This window comes from Spea bombifrons, chromosome 3 (genome assembly GCF_027358695.1).
Source record: "Spea bombifrons isolate aSpeBom1 chromosome 3, aSpeBom1.2.pri, whole genome shotgun sequence".
Taxonomy (NCBI): Eukaryota; Metazoa; Chordata; class Amphibia; order Anura; family Pelobatidae; genus Spea; species Spea bombifrons.
In genome coordinates, this window is record NC_071089.1 from 92,338,085 (window position 1) to 92,361,760 (window position 23,676).

At 40.7% G+C, this 23,676-nt stretch overlaps 1 protein-coding gene across 3 annotated transcripts; it reads right to left on the reverse strand.

Annotated features, from left to right (window-relative positions):
* Positions 1-1,664: 1,664 nt before the first annotated feature.
* MFSD1 (major facilitator superfamily domain containing 1) lies at positions 1,665-23,560 on the reverse strand. 3 transcript variants are annotated; one of them, XR_008351053.1, is made up of 18 exons: positions 23,381-23,560; positions 21,707-21,759; positions 20,672-20,784; positions 20,152-20,194; positions 19,637-19,704; positions 19,425-19,533; positions 18,997-19,099; positions 18,457-18,555; positions 17,875-17,986; positions 17,466-17,522; positions 17,047-17,203; positions 16,712-16,809; positions 15,982-16,094; positions 15,365-15,412; positions 15,073-15,133; positions 4,358-4,463; positions 2,935-3,636; positions 1,665-2,903 (listed from the first exon to the last, which is right to left on the reverse strand). XR_008351053.1 is itself a non-coding variant. In XM_053459352.1 (17 exons), the coding sequence occupies exons 1-17, from the start codon at positions 23,529-23,531 to the stop codon at positions 3,577-3,579; spliced, it is 1,551 nt and encodes a 516-aa protein (XP_053315327.1). In that variant the 5' UTR covers positions 23,532-23,560; the 3' UTR covers positions 1,665-3,576. The 3 variants fall into 3 exon arrangements, 2 of the variants coding, with proteins under 2 accessions (XP_053315327.1, XP_053315328.1); XM_053459352.1 differs by having other exon boundaries at positions 1,665-3,636; XM_053459353.1 differs by lacking the exons at positions 1,665-2,903; positions 2,935-3,636; positions 4,358-4,463 and adding an exon at positions 7,689-7,882.
* Between the last annotated feature and the right edge of the window lie 116 nt (positions 23,561-23,676).

A 23,676-nucleotide genomic window follows, 5' to 3' on the forward strand; every position in this document is an offset into this window, starting at 1 on the left:
TGCAAACGCAGCATTAGCAACTATGGTTCGAGTTATACCAGCATAGCCCGACTGATATATTCCACACCTTGCTATGCTTCACAACATGGAGACCACCAATACCAAGAAAACAAATCATTAACCCCACTAATTCCGGGTATAACATTAAAATATATAGCAATATATATGTGCCAGTGTCTATAACATTTGGAATGGACATGAAGTGAACCATGGAACTTCCTTAAATATGTAATAAAGATACATATAAAACTACTTGCGTTTTTGGAAGAAAATTTTGTTTTTTACAAAGAGGTCAAGTTGGTTGGCGACAAAGGAATATACCCATAAAACAATCTACAAACACAACCTATTCCACCATGAGAGTCAGTAAACCTGCCTCACTCACTGCAGGTATAACTGTATGCAATGACACATGTGCCCTCTAGTGGGGACTTTGGGAAAGTACAGTCACAGCCATCTCCATTTTACTCTAGGTGGCAAGGCTGAGATTAAGCCGATTGGGAAAAACATTTAACCTCACCAAAATAGTAAAAAATTAAAAATTAAATCTAAAATATTTAAAGAAGCCTCAGTGATGTGCTTCAGAAAGATAACTGTGCATGGTGCCAGCGTCAAAGACGTATTGTCTGCAAGAAGCGGACCCTCACTTACTTCTGTACCAGTACTTAATATTGTCAGTTTTAATAGTTTCAATCTCCTGTTGAAAAAATGTTTAGACACATAATATGAATATATTATATATACATACACACATATCCCTCTTTATATTTATGTGTAATTTAAAAAATGTATACATGAAAAACTGCATAATTTATCAGACTTTTCACATTTCTAAATGAATAATAGTATATCAACTTCAAAAGACATTTGTTCTGAAAAAGTATGTGTAAGTTTAATTTGCAAACTAATAAAGAGGAAAGAGGGCAAAAGCTTAAGTGTAAAACAGGATTTTTTCCTAATGTTTTTATCAATCGTAATTATATAAACTAATACATTTCACGAGAAACAAATATCTACATTGCATGAGATTAATATTACAGGGTCTGACCTCCAACTGGCTATTTCCATCCAGATAGACACAGACCTGGGTTCATTAACCAGTGGACATATATTTATTATATGATTAATGTGATTAATAATTAACGTTTACCATACCTGGAGGCACTCCTTTCCTTTCTGCATGCTCCTTGAACCATTCTGCCATGATCTTTTTAAACTTGGCTCACATCCGAGATACATTTAGTCTGTTTACTTGTACAATAAAATAGTGGAATTGAAGTTTGATACAGAGGCAATCGATAAGACTCCACAGGAGCAATATATAAAATATATATATAATATATAATATATAGTGTTAAAATCTAATAGCACGGCCCCTGTAAAATATAAAGATTGGGGGCAAAGATGTATAATGTGTGGGTAATTTTGATCCCACGTGTGTTTAACCAAATACATGCTTTTACTCATGCCAAAAAGTCACGCATGGTATGTTATTTCATTGGACGCGTTCAGCTTACATACGTTTTTTGGGGATGGGAAATAACTTCATCACTGACCATGAGTGAATATTTACACAAACTATAATAAGAACAACAGGTTCAAAAGGAATTCCAGACACACTTCGGCAACCTTGAGGATTATTTAAACCAAACCAACAATAGAACAGACAATGTAAGAAAAAAACAGTTTAATCAAATATTCAAATGATACAAACATTTTAGTATTCTTCCCGTACAACCTGAAAAAACTTTAATCAACCTGAAAAGGCTGTACATTTAAAAGGAATGTAACAAGTTATTGGACCACTTCCACTGACACTTTTAAACATTATAGAGGGATACACCGTGCCACAAGCATTCTTCTGCGAGCGTCAGGAACGCGTTACCCGTACTTTACATCACAGATCAGATTTTTTTTTTTTTACAGACCTTTTGCATTTTTGGTTAACAGATGATCCATACAACCCCTCCAATGTCCGTGGCATAAGCTTATATTCAAACACATTGCAACGCTAGGAAATCACTTGAATTGTCCAGTGTATAGCCCGGCATAACCTGCACTAATCTTTGGTGCTAAAGCGCTGAAGCTGCAGAGTGCCGAGCTAGAGCGCTCCCTACAACCGCATACCTTAGGCTGCCGACGACAGGTCCAGAACATAAACAGGGTTTCGCGATTACCTTAAATGTTCATAATCCATAAAAGTCTTTTACACAAAAATCTATATCTCCAAAATAGAATACATTGCATATATATATATATATTGGAAAAATAGGGGTATTTGCTACATTTGTGTAACACACACGTACACACTTATTGGATCTACTATGATACAGACTAAAATAACGACTTACCACTGGCTTTTGTTACAAAAATACAATTAGTGTAATGCGAAAAAGTGCAATCTCAGTAGAAAAAAAAACTTATTTCCATACAATCAAGGTCATCATTTTAAAAGTGTAAACAAAACATAACAAGTAGATGATTACAAGTAGTTTGACCTGCAAAGTATCCGGTGTATCAAATGACTTTGGTGATGAATTCAGAGTATAGCGTCCTTCATTCCTCTGATGCCGTATGTAAACCTTTAAATTCAAAGGTCTTAAGACAAAAAAAAGTCTTGAGACCAACCACAGATTGCAAGCTGTGCCTTCCCTAAAGGCTACTTTTGGAGCTGGTTGTTACAAGCAGATTGAAGAGGAAAACAGAAAGGAAAAGGAAAAAAAGAAAACAGCAAGAGGGCAACTGATTCAGAGATCAAACACCCTTTAGGCAAAGAGTCTGATTTAACCTTCCTGGGCAGTGATTTGGCACAAACCAGGGGAAATGGATATAATTGCATCACACTAAATCTAATAGTTTGGATTATTTGTGATTGAAGAATTGATCAAGTCTGATTTTTTTTTCTTAAAAAATTACAATTTTGCTATAACCTACTGCACATTTTCTTTTAACAGGTTATTTTGCATTTAATTCTCAATTGGATTTAGTCAAATACGTTTCTTTAATCTTAAAACACTTGATCGCTGCATGAGCAATTAGTACTGTCTATGGCAATCCATGCATTGCTGTCACTGAGCGGGAAGAATATCACCAGCGAAAGGGTCGATTAGAGATTCATTTCAATGTCGCTACACGTTGTGAATTAAAGGCAGACATAGTACAACCATTTGGTTTGTTTGCACGAGGTCCAGTTGGCTTCTACTCCATGCTATGAGAATCCTTTGAAGAGGACAATACAAATAAGCATTACTAATGGATAAAAGGCTTAGGCACTATATATATTTCATAGATTTGGCAGCTGTTCACTGTAGATTTTCAGGGTGACCGATACAAAAGAAAGGGAAAAATAAGGATAAAGAAAATAAAAGATGTTTCTAAGAACGTGACTTGTATCCGGAGTGATCAAGCAGCATCATCTATGGCAGTAGAAGTATCTACACAATATGCCTAGTGCACAGGAGACAACAGACCTCATGGGTGGCTCCACGCGTGCAAAATAAAGGGTGTTTCACAAACTATATTCTAGGTACAACCCTTGACACTGAGAAATATTATTCCCCGAGTAGTAATACTCCGTTACTTCAGGACACTTCTGTGGCTCAATGCCGACAGGTGACTGCAAAAATGGTCTGGCAGCTAGGAGGGAAGAAAGAAAATAAATTCAAAATTCATGTATGTTTTCAACATTTACCAGCCCACTTAGAGGGAGAGAGAGTCATCTCCCCAATCATAATGCTCGTGCAAGGGACAAAGAACAATATTACAATGACTAATCCTCTTAATAGCTATGGAGCTTTTCCTTTTTTATATCGGTAATGAAACCCTATACAGACATGCAACATGTTGCACAGAAACATATGATTTAACAGCAGATGAAAACCATTCGCTCCATCTATTCTGCCTGTTCCTCCAGTCTGGAAAGACCTTAAATCAGTCCCTGGTCTTGTCTTAGGCGTGGGATAGGCATAAAGCGATCCCGAATCTATATAAACGAGGCGCAGCGGTCCTGCAATCCCAACTTATTTTGCACTTTACTCTGCCCCATGCAATCACTTTCTAGCGTCAGACAAAATTCTAGCAAATGGACAGATCAGGCAATTAAGACATTTACATTAGCACATTGTTACATGCGGCTAATACAGCACTACATGTACAATGAGAAATGTACATGTATAGATAAAATATACAAGCGGCAGCAACGGATGGAGCGGGACAAGATAATCCAGTCATATGGGGATAATGGGCTCACATTAATAAAATATATTATTCCCTGATATCTGAAAAATAGTATATTCACATAAAACAGTAATTAGCGGTACAGATAAATACATGGAGCTTGTGAGCAGTAGTAACGTACCTGAGCACCTAGTCTGGAAAGATAACGCACTCTCACTGCAAAAGCCGTCATAGGGCGAATCCTGGACCAGTCGGCGCTTTCACGTCGCATCTTCTCTTTCTCAGCCCTACAAACACAGTCACCCATTTAACAGACTGGGATTATAATACAGACGGTCTAAAATGATGATATTTTTAAACTGGGAAATTTAAATATAGTGCTGACTGCAGCAAGTTAATTGTCAAAGCTTAACTGACCATGTAAAAAAAAAAGACAACACAATGCATTTTATTGGAATTTCTTTTTATTATTAAAAAGTTAAAGTGAAAAGTACACAAGTTAAGAATATGGAGTTAATGTTTCATGTCAATACAACTTGTATACAATGTTAAACAGTACAGATAATCTCTATGAGAAGAGTGCATAATTAGCAATTACTCAGTACATTTATTTCAAGTAATTTAGTTAAAAGTAGCTGTGTGACAAAGTGTTTCACAGGACATGGACTTTTAAGCGAAAAGACTTAAAAAAATGTTTTTTAAAAGACTTGGCTTGCTTAATGGCATTACAAACACATTCCCTTCATTAGAAATCACAACCCATTGATGATCTATTGCGAGAAGAGCTGGCCCAGCATAAGGAGTAGGGAAATCGGCAAGACAAAATATTTGGCTTAGTAAACAATTTCCAAAGTCGTAAATTGGTTGAAAATAGCTGCATCCCGTACCTTAATAGTTTGGTTCACATAATGTCCAATAATAAGTATTAGCACTATTAAGCAACGCTTTAATAAAATCAGCACTAGACTTGGTAAAGAATGCGTTCTGCATCAATTGTTAAGAATAATGGGAAATTATCCCTGAGCACCTAGAAATTACAGCTATTCAACTAGAAAACAGAAACCAATGAACATAAATGCCATTCAAGTAACGTGAATTCAAAAGGCCAACCGTTGTATGTACATTAGACCTATGCATTTTCGCTCTCCCGGTCACCCAGCTATTTGCATTGCGGGAGAGGTGTTTAGCGCACAAACTGGTGCAGAATGAAGACAGGGAGGTAAGCGGCAGCATTTTCAGCAAGTAAGCTTACTATCAAACCAATGAGACTGGCCATTGATAACATAACCTTGTCTATTAGTAGCAGGCGCTGGATTGTTACATTTTGCGTCACAGTGCTTACTATTAGCACATTGCACTGATAAACAATAGTAAACCCAGTTTGGTCAACAACCACTGATCAACAGGTATGGTCAATATCAGATATATTTCTTAGTGTAACAGTAATCATATTGCATAAAAGTGACATCAACATATTACAACACAAGGAGCAAACAGGCCGGCATTCTGATACCCAACATAAAGCAATAATGTGATTCTGAAAGCAATAATGTCAAATGGATTTTACTTATTAAAAACTTTTAACAGAAGCATTTTCAGCAAAAGTTGAGTAGAAGGACGTATTAAAGCATAATTATCCTGGTTACATTCCCTTTATTATCCTAGCAGCACTGCACGCAGTAACACTACCCCTCACTTATGAATATGAAGAACCTAAGTATGTGTTATTACCAAATACACTGATAAACTTGTGTTAACAAACCCCTCACAGGGATTCGGCCTATGTTGAGTTAAACCTTTTAAGTGCTAGATTTGCTTTTTGCTGAAACAGAGGTAAAATATTGTGCTTGTGAATTTAAAGTGCTTTTATAAACATAGCAACTTAAGTAACACAGTATATATTGCTTATATACTTATCTGTATTGACAAATCTGTTCAATTCAACCATAGACAACACCACAATTTCAAGCATAATTCTCTCAATAGTGATAACCGTTTTAATGCAAAGTAAATACTAAATAGCCATACCCAAGGTAACTACTTAGCCACCGTCCAGAGAACATACAAATATCAGCACTAATGCCCTTGGTTTAGGAAACAGCAACACAAAAAGCGTTTTCCTGTCTTACATGTAAACAAGTAATGCCCATGCTAACGGGACACTAACCATACGGTCTAGCATGTCACAGAGCTGAACGAGCGGTACTTAACAGAAATGCTCTGCAGGAACTGTTATAATTATATTAAGGTTAAATATATGCAATCACTTGAGCAAGTGGCCCTGCATTCTTTCAAAAAGATTTGCCCCTGAAATATACCAAAACCCCCCAAAATATATTCCTCATTCATACAAAAACTTAAAAATCAAGTGCTTACAAAGAAGAATTGTCCATGGGGTTAGTTGTGTCCATAACATTTTGCGTTAATTTCATAGAAAAGCGAAAGATGCTACAAGAGTTCTGTGAGATTACCACATTTCCAACTTTAGCACCACCAATGGACCTAAGTGCAGAAAAGTTGGGGAAGGGCAGGGATAAGGATGGACAAGTATCCTATAACATTAGCAACTAGGGATTATGTGTTAGACAGGACATTTCCAGCTAACCCAGAGTTATATAAATGGAGGATAAATTGGCCACGTCTGGATTTATTTTTGTCCCTTTTCATACCACCCAGCTTAATGCCCTGCAGGAGATGCATTCGGCTGAATGCATCTCCCTGCTCGTGACAAACCCACCTCCGGCCCTGGCGAACAATACGTTCTCCGTTTAGACCCCAATTCACATGTAAAGTCTACCCAATGATTTCAACACAAAAAACGCTGGATTGTGGAAGGTGGCGGAAGTTATGCAGCAAATTCTGTGTCAGGTAAGAGCTTTATTTTGTTTTAGAATAATGCATCTAAAAAGTACTCACAGAGTCGGGGTACCAGGGACATTAGACTGTACCTTTAAAGACCAAAATATCAATCTAGCTTCCATCTTATTCTTCCTTGGGGTAGGTTTCATTTTTAGTGGCCTCTATTGCTGCTGATATGCCATGGTTTGTCTATAAGAGCCTGGCTGTGACAATCGCTTGGACATATTACATAAAGTGAGAGTAATAAGAATTTACATGTAAATGCAGAATAGCCAATGAAATAAAAGTTACCAGAGAACACTCTGCTCAGTAAATAAGCCCCAGCGCTTCTTAAGTGCCATTGTGTGTCTGCGTAACAGCACCATAAAAAATCAGTTACGCTGCTAAAATTAAAAACTGCTCGAGCTACAGAACATTAAACTTAAATGAACGCTGAAAAGATAGTTACATGCACAATAGGGTTTAAAAATGACATAACAGGTTAAACGAGCCCAATTTAACCAGGAAATAAATACAGCATATCGAAAAAGGATAAGTGCTATAGATAGAGAATAAAAAAAAATGCCACGCCGAGAACCAAAGCAAATTTAGATAAACTTCTAGGAGCCGATACCTACGGTTATCGACCAATCCCAGCTGATAAAAAAAATATAAAATATAAATGTTAAGTACCAATAGATCGACGATTGTTAACAACATTCAACATACAATCTTACTGTACAAGTTGTTTAGTATTAAACGTGTGTTAACTATTAGCATTCAAGCTCAGATGACACTAAGACTCTTGGAGTTGACATGTTTCTGACCGCATTCTGCACACTTGAAGGTGACTATTCAAATTTCATTTCTGCAAAACATTGTTGTGAAATGCAAGATTATAACCTGTGAAAAGCTATTAATATTAGTCGAAGCTACAGAACCACTGCAAATCATCAACTATTTCTGACATGTAAACAGAGGGGAAAATGTATTTAATAAAATATTCTAATATGAATTTATATATATATATATAAAAAAAAAATACACCACCGGCTTTTATTACCAGTGCCTACAAAAAAAAACGTCTGGCATCTACTGCCCACTATGAAGGGCCAACCTTGATGAGTTTCTCCTGCAAGTTCAGTCAAGCTGCCCCATGTAATGGACAGTAACATCTTTAAGATAACCATGAAAGAGAGAATTCTTACCTGGGAATTCCTTTTCCTTGTCCATTTCCAGGTGGCACATGAGAAGTAGGCTCCGCCTACCAGGTAGGGCAGGAAACACTATAAAAAAAGGATACCTCCCCCTTCCTCCCCAGTGTGGTTAAAAAGAAAGACTCAGACAAATAATAGCAAAACCCAAATACATTTTAATGGGCGGGAAAAAAGTGTGCCACCTGGAAATGGACAAGGAAAAGGAATTCCCAGGTAAGAATTCTCTCTTTCCCTTGCCATTCCAGGTGGCACATGAGAAGAATTAGCAAGATAGGGAGGGAAGGATTCCAGTCTGAAGGACACGACGACCAAATTGAGACTCGTCTGAGAGATGAAGGTTCAGCCTGTAGTGCCTTACGAACGTATGGATCGACCTCCAGGTCGCTGCCTTGCAAATGAGAGACGGAGACACCCCGGAGAGTTCGGCCCAGGAAGTTGAGACGGATCTGGTCGAGTGAGCCTTCAGGCCGGAGGGAGGTACTCTTCCCGCGGAGACGTAACATAAAGCGATAGCGTCCTTAAGCCAGCGGCTCACGGAAGCCCTGGATACTGATCTGCCCTTGCGGGGCCCCGCAAAGGACAGAAAGAGAGAATCGGATTTCTTCCAGGCCGACGTACGTGAGAGATATGACAGGATACATCTCCGCAGGTCTAGCGAATGGAGTTCCAGTTCTTTGGGATTCTTGGGATCCGGACAGAGTGTAGGTAGGACGATCTCCTGATCCGCATGAAAAGGGGAGACCACTTTAGGGAGAAACTCTGGAGGCAAACGAAGGATAATGCAGTCCGGCAGAATCCTGAGAAAAGGTTCAACTCTGGAGAGAGCCTGGATTTCGCTCACCCTCCTAGCGGAAGTGAGGGCTACGAGGAGGACAACCTTGTAGGTGAGCAGCTTAAGAGAGGTATCTACTAGAGGCTCAAATGGAGACAAGGTGAGTTGATGCAATACGAGATTAAGGTCCCAAGGAGGGACCGACGGCCGGATCCTAGGGCGAAGTCTACACATTCCCTTAGAAAATCTGGAGATCCACGGATGAGAGGCCAGATTGAAATCCAAGAAGTTACTCAGTGCTGAGATCTGGACCTTGATAGTAGCAGGTTGAAATCCTTTATCAAAGCCATCTTGAAAAAAGTGCAGCACCTCGCGGATAGATGGAGTGGATACTTCATGCACATTGCACCAGGCGATGAATGTCTCCCAAACCTTTTGGTACTTGGTGGCCGTAGAAATTTTGCGGCTGGAAAGAATGGTGTTCACCACAGATGCAGCTAATCCTTTGGAGGACAAGATCTCCCTTTCAGAAGCCATGCAGAGAGGTTGAATCGGAATGGATCTGGGTGGAGAACAGGACCTTGAATGAGAAGATCCTTCACCTGAGGAAGAAGCAAAGGTTCGTCTATGGCCAAGGTGGTAAGGTCCGAGAACCAGATCCTGCGAGGCCAGAAAGGAACAACCAGGATGACTTTTTGAGGGTTTCCCCGAATTTTCCGGAGTACTCTGGAGATAAGGGGAAGCGGAGGAAAAACGTAAGCGAGGTCGAAATCCCAGGTCTGCGAGAGTGCTTCCAGCGCTCTGGGATGACCGACTGGTGAAAGAGAAAAAAACTCCTTTACCTGAGCGTTCAGGTGCGTGGCCATCAGGTCTATCTGAGGAGTGCCCCATTTCCTTGTTATGAGGGCGAAGACTTTTTTGTTTAAGGACCATTCTCCTGGAGGTACTGATTTCCTGCTGAGGTAATCCGCCTCCTGATTCAGAGACCCCTTGATATGAACCGCAGAGAGTGTGCAGAGATTGAACTCCGCCCATCTGCAGATCTGAGCAGTCAGGGTCTGCAGGCGTCTGCTTCTGGTGCCACCTTGTTTGGAAAGGTAGGCCACCACGGTGATGTTGTCTGAAAGGATCCTGATGGACTTGTGCCGCAGGATTGAAGACCAGAACCTGAGAGCCCTCCAGACCGCCAGTAGTTCTAGAAAATTGATGTGTAGGCTTGATTCTTGGGGAGACCAGGATCCCTGGGCAAAATGGCTTCCCATGACGGCACCCCAGCCTGTCAAACTGGCGTCGGTGGAGATTACCACCCAATCTCTCGTCTGCCAAGGGAGACCCTGCGAAAGATTCTTGGTTGACAGCCACCAACGGAGTGACTCCCGAACGAGGGGAGAAAGCCGGACCTTCTTGTGTAGGGATGTCTGGGAGCGATCCCAGTGATCCAGTAAAAATTGTTGAAGGGGTCTTGCGTGAGCCAGTGCCCAGGGAACCGCCGGGATGGAGGAAGTCATGAGACCGAGCAAGGACATGACGGATCTGAGGGACACTGACTTGTACTGCAGGACTGTATGTGAGAATTCCCGTAACCTTAGGATCTTGTCCTGCGGGAGAAACGTCTTCTGTACTTCTGAATCGAGGATCATTCCCAGAAAAGACCGACGTCTGTTTGGCAGAAACTTTGACTTTAGGGGGTTCACTAACCATCCCAGTTTGTGGAGCGTCCTGAGGGAAAATTCTAGATGAGATTGGAGCAATGATGCCGAAGCTGCTATCAGGAGCCAATCGTCCAGGTATGGGACCACCTTTATGCCTCTTTGCCTCAGGAAGGCCACGACGACTGACATGAGTTTTGTGAAGATTCGTGGTGCTGAAGCAATCCCAAAGGGAAGTGCCCGAAACTGAAGATGCCGAATCCCTTGAGGTAGTGGAACGGCCAGACGGAGGAATCTTTGGTGGTCTTCTCTGATGAGGACATGTAGATAGGCGTCTCGCAGGTCTATAGTGACCATGAAGTCCCCCGATGAAACAACCTCCGTGGCGGACTTCAGGGATTCCATCCGGAACCTGTTGTATCTGATGCAGGCATTTACCAACTGTAGATTGATTATTAGTCTGAATTTCCCGGATGGTTTTGGTACGACAAAGACGTGGGAATAAGTTCCCTCTCCTATTTCTTGAAGAGGCACCGGGACCAGAGCCCTTTCGTGAATAAGGTTGTTGAGTGTGGAGAAGAATCCCGCTCTTTTCCAAGGATCTGTGGGAGGCATGGACAGCAGGAATCGCTGGGCAGGTAGGTGAGTAAACTCCGGAGCATAGTCTTGATTGATGATGCGAAGAACCCAGGGGTCTGAGGTGATCTCTTCCCAGGCATGCAGGAAACCGGATAGCCTGCCCCCTACCTGAAACCTGCTGGCGTCAAAACTTCCCTGATTTGCCGTCCCTGCCTCTGCCTCTTCCTCTCTGGAATCTGCCTCTCGCGTAGGGTTTACCCCGAAAGGACTGGTACTCTTGATAGGATGTTGAGGGCCTGTAGGACTCCCTGTCTCTTGGAGCTCTGAAATAATTGGACCTGAAACGCGGTGGTCCCTTCCTCTGAGGTAACCAGTGCTTATCACCCGTGGTGGATTCCAGAATCGTGTCAAGGTCGCTGCCGAAGAGGTGGTTCCCCTGGAACGGAATGCTGCACAGCTTGTGTTTGGAGGCGTTATCTGCAGACCATGACTTGAGCCAGAGCGCTCGTCTAGAAACCGCAGAAAGTGCCGTAGCTTTAGCAGATGTACGGACAGATTCAATGGAAGCATCGGAGATGAAGTCAATAGCTAGGCAGGTGTCGGACAAGTTTCTTGCGACCTGCTCAGACCCTGGGACAGCTGCCAGATCTTCCACCGCTTGTTGGAGCCAGATCTTAATGGCTCTAGAAGTTGACGCTATTGCAATGGCTGGACGAAAGTTCGCCGCTGCTGCCTCAAAAGCCCTCTTGGCGGCATTCTCAGCCCGCCGGTCCATGGGGTCTTTGAAGTGGGACGCGTCCTCCATCGGAATGGCTGTTTTCTTCGTAGCCTTGGCTACTGCGGTGTCTACTTTCGGGACTTCCCAGGCCTCAGAATCCTTGCCATCAAAGGGAAACAGCTTTTTGGTTCTGGAAGACGTGAAGAATCTCCGGTCCGGATATTTCCACTGCTCCGTGATTATGGCCGAAAGCGAGTCGTGAACTGGAAAGGTCTGCGGCTTCCTAGAGTGACCCTGAAAAGGATCCGGTTTTGAAACTGGTATATCATCCTGTAGATTTAGAGTAGATCTGACTGCAGAGATTAGCTTCCCTGTTTCTTCGACTGGGAAGAAAAAGGTTTCTTCTTTAACTTCCCCCTCCTCATCCGAAGACTGGGGGTCATTAGACTTGTAGTCGTATTCAGAAAAGGGTGCCGAATAATCTTCCAGGGTGTCTGGTAGAACATTTGGAGGACCCTGCTGGAAAAGATGATGCTGCGACACCGGCCCCTGAGCGGAGCTTGCCATGGCACGAAAACAGTCAAAGGTGGACTGCAGCTCCCCCTTCAACCAGGAGGTAAATTCTGAATTGGAAACATCTTTAGGCCGAGAGCAGGAGCTGCACATTTTGGCCGTAGGGTCGTGTAGGGTCTTTTTACAAGATGAGCAGGCTTTATGTTTCGTTTTCCCCACAGACTTCTTATGTGGGGAGGCCTCAGAAGGAATGTCTGGATTTTTGTCTGACATAACTGAGGAGAAAACACAAAAATTATAACATCAGAAAGCAATGGAATAGGCCATAGAAATCTCTCTCTAAACTAGGAGAGAAAACACCTACTTGAAAAGGCAATATACAGTCCTCAGGCACAGGCAGGCAAAAAAAGAGGAGTAAAAAATCCAATAAAACAGTACAGGTCGAAAAGCATGGAAAGATCTTACCCATTCTGGCGTTTTTATAGAGGCATTTAGGCGCCAAGGCCCGGAAACCGTCACATCCGGAAATTCCTCGTCAATTGACCTCTCGTGACCCCGGACGGAAGCCGGAGTAATTGCAGAGAGGAGATAATAAAACCGGGTGCCGAGAGATCGGCACTGCCGGCTAAAAGAAAACTGCTCGCGCCGGAGCGCTCTCCTGCCGCCGCACGCTGAGGATTCCCCCTCCCCGGGACGGAGAGAACCGGAGCCCGGGGATGTACGTCCCAGTGAGCCCCCTGGGCTGTGGGCAACGTATAACGAGGACTGAGCCTCGTGTTACCGCGATTACCGCGGAGTTTACAGCCTCCGAGGCTGCCGCATCACCCTGGATCCACCGGGACCACTACCGGGTGTCGGGAGAGAGGATGCCCCCCCGGGGCTCCAAGAAAACAAAAAAAGAGGTAAGCTTCAGCCTAACCGCTACCTGAGTAGGGCAGGAAACAACACTGGGGAGGAAGGGGGAGGTATCCTTTTTTTATAGTGTTTCCTGCCCTACCTGGTAGGCGGAGCCTACTTCTCATGTGCCACCTGGAATGGCAAGGGAAAGTTTATTGCAGAAGAATCTCACTGGGGATGGCTCTCCATAACTCAGTTACATTTTACCTGATCTCACTAAATAGCAATGTTTACTTTTCTTTATTTTTTGTAGGTTAAATAGTCCAATAATGTCTATAGAGTTTAACCCTTTGAGCAGCGTGAACAGCACACCATCTGAAACCCAAAGAATAAGCTTTCTAATGGATTTTGCGTTGACGATGTCTACTTTCTCTGATCTTTAATAATGTCAGGATATTGCAGACACAGGGCAAGAAATAAAGTTTAGAATAACGTGTTGCATTACGACATACACAGATGTTTAAAGGTGATCAGTGTGTGTGTGCGCATGTATGGTTTACTGAACTCTCACTGTGCAAATTGACTGATCAGAGCTCAAACATGCATGTTAAAAAACAATATTCTGATATAGCAAATGTGATGCTAAATGCAGAAGAAAAGCACATTTGTAACATTTGTTAAGTTTGATGTTAAAATGTTAAGTTTGAGAAGTGTCCTTGTGTCGGACCACATCTCAAGCTGGCCCCTTTCATGTTATCGTATAAAAGCTTTTTCACCAACCAGAGGAGAGATCTAGGGTGCAAAATCGCACGTCGCCAATTGCAATGGATGCCAGCTGCCTACACCATAGAATAGGTAGGCAACTCTTAGTAACCCATGATCGCCAGTAGAGAGAGCCTCAAACACTGCCACCTACGTATTAGAAGAACTGTACTTACAAAACCAGCACAGAGGAATAAATAATGCATCTTGTTAAATAAGCCTCTAAATCCATGCCATTTGTTACACTGAGGGAGTAGATAGCATATCAGGGAGCCATAGGTAATGCCAAAAAGCAAGCAAGCTCTAACTACAAACAAAAGCAAAGGTGTTAATGCATTTTCACAAGTAAAGATTTAACGCTTCTAAGGCTGATCTGTGGCTATTGTTTCACCTCACTGCATACACAGGCTGCAGAGCTGAAACACGTCCATAATTTCTAAGAGTGATCTACAGGTGGTTTCCCAGACAGCCTTAGTTTATACAAGACAGACGCCTTTACTGCAAGGATTATAGTCCCCAATTAAGACGCTTTTAATCCCAGAGTAACCCATCACATGTACTCCATGCTGCAGCATGTGACGTGTTCCAATGAGAATGAAACGATACCATGTCTCTGCAGAAAGCTGTCCCGTACCCTCCTTGTGAAAACACAGTACTATACAAGGCTTCCTGTTGATAGCGATTTGAGAAGTAATATTAGCCAGATTAAACAGGGACTCTGGAACTATATCCATGGAGCGATTAGCCAAGACTTAATAAGAATTAATAAGCAAACCCAAACCCAAAAGCGCAGAGAGGAGAAAGAACTTTGAATGATTCATTCAAGTCGGCAGCAGAAACAAAAAGTACGGCTCCAGAATATATTAAACATTAAAAGTGCATAATATGTAAGAATTGTATCATTTAGACTTACGTTAATGTTTTATATTAACAATATATATATTAGTTATTCTCTAAGACATATTAGGACATCAACTAGAAAGCTGAAATATAAAGACAGACATTACTTACTCGAGAGCAGCTTGCTTTTGCAGTTTCTCTCTTTCCCAAGATGATAAATTTAGATCTCCACCTAGAATATATATTTTTGTATTTACTTAAACATGGGTTTTGCATAGGTCACAAATCAGAAAACCCTTGGCCTTCACATAAGGAATAACACATGGCCAGAGTCACTGAGTCTTAATAACTATATAAAACATGTCATTATACAGACATATTATTGCTCTTTTCTTTACGAGTACTACTGCATAGTAAGATCATAAGCAGTCTGGGAGGACTTTATTTTTTTGTGCTTTCTTACCTCTAAGAAGGTTTACGAAGTACAGCATAACCACCGCTATAATGGCCACTGGGGGGCAAAAAAAAGAGACAACGTTTACATCTTAATATAAAATGTGGAGCAGCACCTTATGGCAGCCTCCCGCTCAGCATGTGCTCTTATGAGTAACAGCTGCCCCAAACTTGAATCCATGAGGAACTTAATGCGCTCAAAAATATTATAGCTTTTGTATTCCTGGTGTGTTTGTCTTTACCATTTAGCAACAATATAAATCATTTTGGGGCTCCTGCCTCATAGATGGCTTGCAGTACTTGCTTCCCAAACAAAGAGCACCATAGAGAGGTATCACAATTTCTTCCTATAGCTTACTGTGAGTCTCTATGGTTTTTTTCTGTCAGGAAGCTCTTATACAAATTCATTCTGCTTTATAAAGCAGGAGGGGGAAGAGCAAACGTGTTTAACCACTACCTAGATTATAGCAGTAAGCAAAATGTAAACAAAATGTCAATCTATTAAGGAGGGGGAGGGGAATACATGCCTCCATAAAACCCAATCGCCAAACGCACCAAAACCTGCAGCTTGAGAACATCCACTGGACTTTCCCAAATGATATACATCTTGTACACAGGAATACTTACAACAAATACAAGCACTAAAAAACACTTCTAAAAACAAGTATCCCCGTGAGTCCAGTATGATACCAGCAACAATGGCAATTATAGCAAGACCGAGGTTCTGTATGGACTGCATGCTGAAAGACAAGTGGAGAGAAACCTAAATCAGTTTACACTGAGCTTTATCATTAAACACAGAGATTATACATTAACCAAAACGCCTCACTGTGCATTATTATTGATCAATCCCAGCAGGTCTCACACTCAGTCCTTCTTCCTTTAAAAACCTGCCAGGGTTGGTTCTTCAGAATGCATTTTTTACCTATAGTCTAAATGTGTAAATCTACAATAAAATAGCAAACACTGGTCTGATATGTAAATATCAACAAGGTAGAAAATGATTAACCCGACAGTTAAATGAAATGTAAAACTAGGGGTTAATAAATAGGAGAGGAGATAAAGACCCTGGACACCTTTCCCTAGCATTCAACAGAAATGCCTATAATCATTCTATCCACAAATCAAGATAAAAAAAAAAAAAAAAAGCGTTTTATCTAAAGTGATATTCCAGGTCTGGAGGGCCAGACCCTGATTTTGCTCTGAACGCAAGTAATATATGATAAGATTCAAGTGCTCTGATTGAGCTGCCAGTGTTCATTCTGGGATAATAATAAAAAATGCTGGTGTCTGCAGTTTGACAGCCCTGGCATTTGCCAAAGAAGAACTTATTTTTCACTTAACGGAGCATACTTACAAACCATATGCAGTTCCCAGCTGATGTTCTGGAACCACAAAAGCGACCATGGGCCACAGAGCGCAAGCCAACAAAGAATAGGAAACACCCAGGAAACTCTGAGGAAAGAAAAGTGTCACTTCAGAGACATACGCACAGCTTTGCTAATGCTTTTTCCCAGCAAATGATTATGCTATTCAGAAGAATATTGATGGAAAAGGACTCAACACAAAATTTTACAAACATACAAAATATGGAATGAATGCAGCAAAGCACAAAGCAGATGAAAGAACGCAATATTCTTAATAAATTATTTAAGCTAAAAGAAATACAGTTTCTCTTGACCAGACACGTACCATAGCAATCCAGGGGTTCCAGAAGGTAAAGGCAAGCATGATGTGAGCAGCGAGCGTGACAACCACAGCGCACATTACCCAGATAATGTTCTTCCCAATGCGATCGACCATAAACCCAAATACTGGTGACAGGGGTGCGGAGATGATGTACACCACACTAAATCGGGTGAAAAAAAATACATTGTAGATTATGTTAACACCAACGTAGTTATGCATTAAAGCAAAAAGAATTTCGCATACATATATACACCTTGCAGGACACAAATACAAAGTGTCAGTTCATGGTAGCGCACCTATAGCTTTTCTGCTAGTTATCCAACTTGATGGAAATGGATTCAGATACCTAAATTCGCTTTTTAAAATATGGATCTAAAAACAGACGCGGAACAAGATCAGGAGAAGATAAAACGCTAACTTACCTGTTTATCGCACCAGCTTGTAAAGGTGAAAAGTTAAACTTCTCCATGAAGAAAACCCTGAGTTAAACAAGAAATTACATAAAATATGAATTTGTCAAAATCAGTAAAGACCTGTGAAAAGTATTTTATACAAAAACCTTATGAAAAAGAATTAATCGAAGAATCAAGATAATTACAAACATTTAACGGTTCACTACATCTGCGGTAAAAGTAAATTATGCCAATCTTCAACAAGCAGTCTTTAATTAGAACCATTATATATATATTTATATATATATATATATACACACACACACATATACATATATACATATATATATACACACACACACATACATATATATACATATACACACATATATACACACACACACACACAAAAACATTTGCTTTCACTAAACATACTTACTTTCCAAGTCCGATGAATGGAAAGATGGCAACGTAGTAACAGACGCAGATCACAAATATCAGCCAGAGAGACAGCGAGAAATCTTTGACATCAGTCAGCTTAATGACTTCACCTGACAAAGCAACAGGAAGAACATTCACAATACAGCGCCGTGTGCAGTTATTAAACACTAACGTCTACGATCGTCATGACAAACTATAACACAATGCGTTTACGTCGCCAAGCGTCCTCTTATAACTGAAAAGAACAACTTTTGAACTATACATTGTGTTACAGCACGCTATTTTATTTATTTAAAAAAATTATTTTAATTGGAGGCGAGAAGAAATACCAATCTTATAGGTTTTGCCCTTGAAAAATGAAGATTAAAACACTCACAGCATACTTTGATATGTATTCTTCCTTAGAGAGACTGGCAGGGACAGTAAAATGATTTAATATCACAAATGGCAATCAGTTTTGCACCCATACAACTATAATGAACTTCTTTTTATTTGGATAAAATAGCTTAAGAAAATCTAACTCTTTCCATAATACACACAAAAAATTTCATCTCTAAAGACAAACTTCTTTATTACAGACCTGTTTTCCCCTGTTCTTTGTTCAGAATTCTTTCTGCTCGCTTGTCCAGATAGCCAAGGACTAATGCACATATTAACGAGAACAGGCACGTTATCCCGCCTGTAAGAAGGAGGAAAAAGTAAGAAAAATAAGGTAGAAAGAATAACAAAAGAACATAGGTCACATTGGTTAGGGTTAATACTGTTAATAGCTTAATAGTAGTCCATTAACCCGAATATGCTCCACCAGATGATGACGGACACCCTTTACTAGACACAAAGCCAACTAGTAGGCAACTACAAAAGCTACCAACAGATACAATTTTAGACACTCACTCAGACTATCTACCAAAATTCCTTAAGACGATCCTACTCCATTATCTCAAGCATTGACATGCAGAAAAAACTGATAACCACCAGTGATTCCTTCAACCATACAAGTTCAGTATAACCTCAACAAAAACCCCACCGTAGCAATATGATAGAAAAGAGATGGGGCAGCGCCATTAATGGGAAATTTGGTTAAACAAAGTTAAAATCCCACAAATAGATTGCAAGTTACCTATCATAAGGGTTACACCAAGTGTACTATGTCCTGCAGAGCCCATAAGATCCTTGACCTGAGAGTACACCACCCCCATGATATTCATGTTCACCGTACTACCCTAAAAAAGAGAAAAACATTTTTGGTTTCTTGTGTTATTTGCTGACTCAAACTTATAAGTGGAATTAGATGAAAACAGGGGTAAAATGAAGAGGATCTTCAGCACCTAAAGGTAGCAAATTATTACGATGAAGGAACATGGCAATCAAAGCAAACAAGGTAATAATTGAAACATGTCAGCCCAAAATACTTTGTTCCTCTGAAGGTCTGTTATCCAAGAGTCCACCCTTTGAACATCTGAATGGGTTGAGAGACTCGCTTATTGGGTTTTTACATCATCTGCCATCTAAGGGTTTATGACCGGTCCATAAGTCCTCAAAACTCACCACTCTGGCCATGCTAAGCTGAAGGCCAAACACCAGGTTCAGCTCCTTTCCTTTGAACCAACTAACCGCATATGTGTTCTGAGCCACAGCGAGCGATTCACCGCCAATTCTAAAAACAAACACACAAAACAGATTAGGAATAATCGAGTCCAACAAGGCAAATGCAGGTCCAGCCAAACAACGCTAAACATCGGTGTAGGATTTCCACTCACCCAAATACTAGTCTGCCAGCTTCCATTAACCAAAAGGCATTAAACAAAGCCCCTGTCGCAAAAATCACCTAAAATCACAAAACATTTGGTTCAAATTAATTGATTGAAATGTACACAGATAAGCAGTATAGCCACTAAACCTCTTTGGATGTATCCACTAAAGTGTTCTTATTCCTTCTGGTTGCCCATCTTAGCACACGGAGGCCACCTAACTATTTAATGATTTTCTAATTAGATTTATCCTTTTGCATTTATTTCGACACATTTTGTTTGGCTGCCTGAAATCGCTTTAACATACAGAATTCAATTAAAGACGAAAATTGAGCAAAAAGAGAGGAAATACTTTATTAAATGACATACGGTGCCTTCAAGACATGGTTAATTGCAGCAAATGTTGCTAATCATTGGAGTAATGTAAGCAATGCTGTTCATCTTATTTGAATTTTTTAATTTTAACAGAAAGTTGCATAAAAGTTTTTAAATTCTAATAGAAAGCTGTATAAAGTGATGCTTACCTGCCCGGCACAAACAAACAGGCTAAATATTATGGTACCCAACCTATGGAGAGAAACCAATTGAAATGATAAGAATAATAATAATAATAAATAGGCTGAGAGATCCAATAATTCGCTGCACTTGACATAACATATGTGGGACAAAAGAATGACATATGCAATAGGGCTGCAACTAACGATTATTTTCAGAATCGATTAGTTGGCGGATTTTTTTCGATTAATCAGATAAAAAAATAAATGTCAATTTGTCGTTTATTTCAAATAATTTAATGAACAGACTGGATGTTAAAAACAAACAGCAGAAGAAAAAAAACTGAGAAAAATGCATTTCTTGTTTTTATTTTATTATATTGATTAGTTGTTGCAGCCCTAATATGCAATGAAAGGTCATTAATGTAAGTGGAATGTGACTAGCTCTCAGTCGCACGCAATGCAGTTTCAGAAGACGCGATTTAAAACCTAGCATTTCAAGAAAACAAAACCCAGCATCCCTTGCGTGCTTTGCTGCAGCCCGACTTACCGAATTCCAAACACCCGGTCAATAAGAAATCCTCCAAAGAAACACAGCACCACGTTGGGCCAGGAATAAAACGCGTAGAGCTGCATGAAATTTGCGGTATTCACTTTCATGTCCTGCAAAGAAAATACAAACCTATTAAGTGGACAAATAATCGAAAGCATTCAATAGCAGATACACGTCATTTCAGCCAGATAAAATAAAATCGTAACTGCATGTAGCTATATTTGGATTTATGAGTGATTTAACCGCGTGGCACACCCTCTACAACCGCCCTGATAACCAAAGGCTAATCACATGTTTTGACATCAGGACCTTCATACATTGTGCTCCATCTTGGGATCGTACAAAATCATATTACCCTCTTGCTGGCTTCAGCTGCCTAGGTCATGAGATATATATATATATATATATATATATATATATATATATATATATCATATATCATATATGTCCTGATGAAAGTCTACAATAAAGAATCAAAGCTTTTCGTGTGGTTATTTAGAAAGTCCCTGGAGTGCCGGTAACTATTGTTGGATATAGATATATATACACACATACACACTATATGGACAAAAGTATTGGGTCACCTGACCATTAGATCAACAGGCACTTTGATGACATTGCATTCTAAATACATAGACATTAATATGTAGTTGGTCCCCCTTTGCAGCTGTAACAGCTTCCATTCTTCTGGGAACGATTTCCACAAGATTTTGGAGTGTGTCTGTTCAAATGTCTTGATATGCTAAAGGACATACCCCGATATTTCTGACAATTCTATGCTTCCAACTTTGTGGGAACAGTTTGGGGAAGGTCCCTTACACCAGCATTACTGTGCCTCAGACCACAAAGCAAGGATGGTTGGATGAGTTTGGTGTGGAAGAACTTTACATTTAAAAAGGACCTCTCAGCATTAATACACATTAAAGGGTACAAGAACAACTCACTTTAATTTAAAAGCATATTTTTTGTATTGTTTACATATAAACCAAAAATATTTGTAAGCTTTAGTTATGATGCAGAGTCATGGCTTACCAACTGAACTTGCGTTTGCAGGGCTGCTGGATTGTCATAGCAAAAATAACTACCTGTAAGAGAATACAGTATTAGTTACAGGCAAACAGTCTGTAGAGCCCCAACATCGGCATATTATTATTATTTATTGTTTTATATAGCGCCATCAAATTCCGTAGTGCTGTACAATGAGTAGACAGGACATAACAAGCAGTATGTAACATAACAAATTGACTAACAGAGACAACAGGTGAGGAGGGCCCTGTATATAGCAAACCCGTTAGCAATTTGCTTGCCAGCAGCTTACTTTACTGATATAACCGTTAGCCGAAGATAACCCCCTAACCCACATGCTGCTCGCAATCATCTAAAGGACCCCGAACTTTACAGAACGTTCAGCAGGGGGCAAATGCCGCTTCCTACTAAGGGCACTTTTTGGGGGTTCTCAGCAACAGACAGACTCATTCTATGCCGTTTGTAAAGAAGGACTGATAATGCCAATAATGACATATAATACATGTTCGGTGTGGACAGACTGACTAGCCAGGCGATAACATCTGGTTATATATAATGTAAAACAACGTAATTTCACCAAGTCTCATAATGAAACTACATCGTTCCTCAGGTAGAGAAGAGCATTACGTGCAGCTACAATATTCTACACTGAGTTACTCGCCCCGATCCCACCCAGTGATGTGTGTGTGCGCATGCACAGCCGGACGCCCTTTGGTGTTTATTCTTCTAATGCTGAAGGAAGGAGGAACCGAGACTTTGGTCTTTGCAGACCTCAGCAAGGCACAATCACACACAAGGGAGTAGCCCAGAGAACTAATCCTCCCAGGTTTCAGTTTATCGTGTTTGCCAAATGGTCAAGAAACAAAAAACAACACTGAGGTCAGCCGTCCTTTAACCATCTGCCACAAACACTCTTTCCTATGTCTCTTTTTACATTTTTGCCATTTATCCCATAAATTGTAATCTCGATTTCTGGAAGTCACACGCTGTACAATGGGTAAACAGGACATGATAAGTAGTCAGTGCATAATGTAACAATTTCACTTAGAGAGACAGGGTAAGGAGGACCCGGCTCTAACAGCTTACGTGCCTTGTTTAGTTATTTGAGTTAGCCCCTCCCCCACTATCTGTAGTGAAAGCAGGGAGCATACTGTAATAATAAAACTCCTATTATGGTTCACAGAAGCTGAGCTCCTATTGGAACCAAAGAGAGCAGCAGCAGAGCAGCCAATCACATGCATGGAATTAGGAGCTCCTTTTGCGACTTTAATGAAAGTGCTGTGAGAGCGTGAAGGAAGTTTACATATTGAGGTTTTCTGTTTTGCCTCAAGAGATCGTCACCACTGAACATGCTTCTTGTCGCAAACACTGTACACACGCGTGTCAAACGAATGGCAACGCTAAGTAACACAGTCCCATAAACGGCAATAATATCCCATACCAAACACCATGAACACACACTTAAGATTCTTTTCAGTAACCATAGAAACCGACAGCCGGATTACAAAATGAGTTATACAGTACCGGATACCAAGCGTTACACACACACATATAAATATATATAAATATATATATATATATATATATATATATATATATATATATATATATATATATATATATATATACATGCCGTTGACTTCTGCAGTACGGGGCCTCGGAAGGGCCTTCTTTACTCACCGAAACCAAGAAAGCACATGAGAACCAGCACCACGATCCTGTGTGCCAGCCTGCTGGGGTCGCATACAGCTGACAACTTCGGCCCGTCTGCGTTGCTGGGGGCTACGGCCGCCCCAGGAAGCAGCGGCTCCCGATCTTCGTCTCCCACCATGTTAGGATCGCTGGAATCACGTGACGGGGAGCGCGGTCACGTGATGTAGCGTCATGTGACTGGACCTTAAAGAAACTTTCGGCCGGGGGCGTAAGTGACGTGTAACGCAGCGACGCACGGAATTAATGGGCGTGCGCTTAACGCC

What these genes read in the sequence shown, in the direction of transcription:
- MFSD1 (XM_053459352.1), bottom strand. Translation starts at nt 23,531, where the DNA reads ATGGTGGGAGACGAAGATCGGGAGCCGCTGCTTCCTGGGGCGGCCGTA. An exon ending in TGTTTGTTTGTGCCGGGCAG is followed by an intron (nt 19,705 to 20,151) that starts GTAAGCATCACT and finishes TTGTGATTTTAG; the next exon opens with GTGATTTTTGCGACAGGGGC. An exon ending in CAAGCTGGTGCGATAAACAG is followed by an intron (nt 17,204 to 17,465) that starts GTAAGTTAGCGT and finishes CACCCGATTTAG; the next exon opens with TGTGGTGTACATCATCTCCG.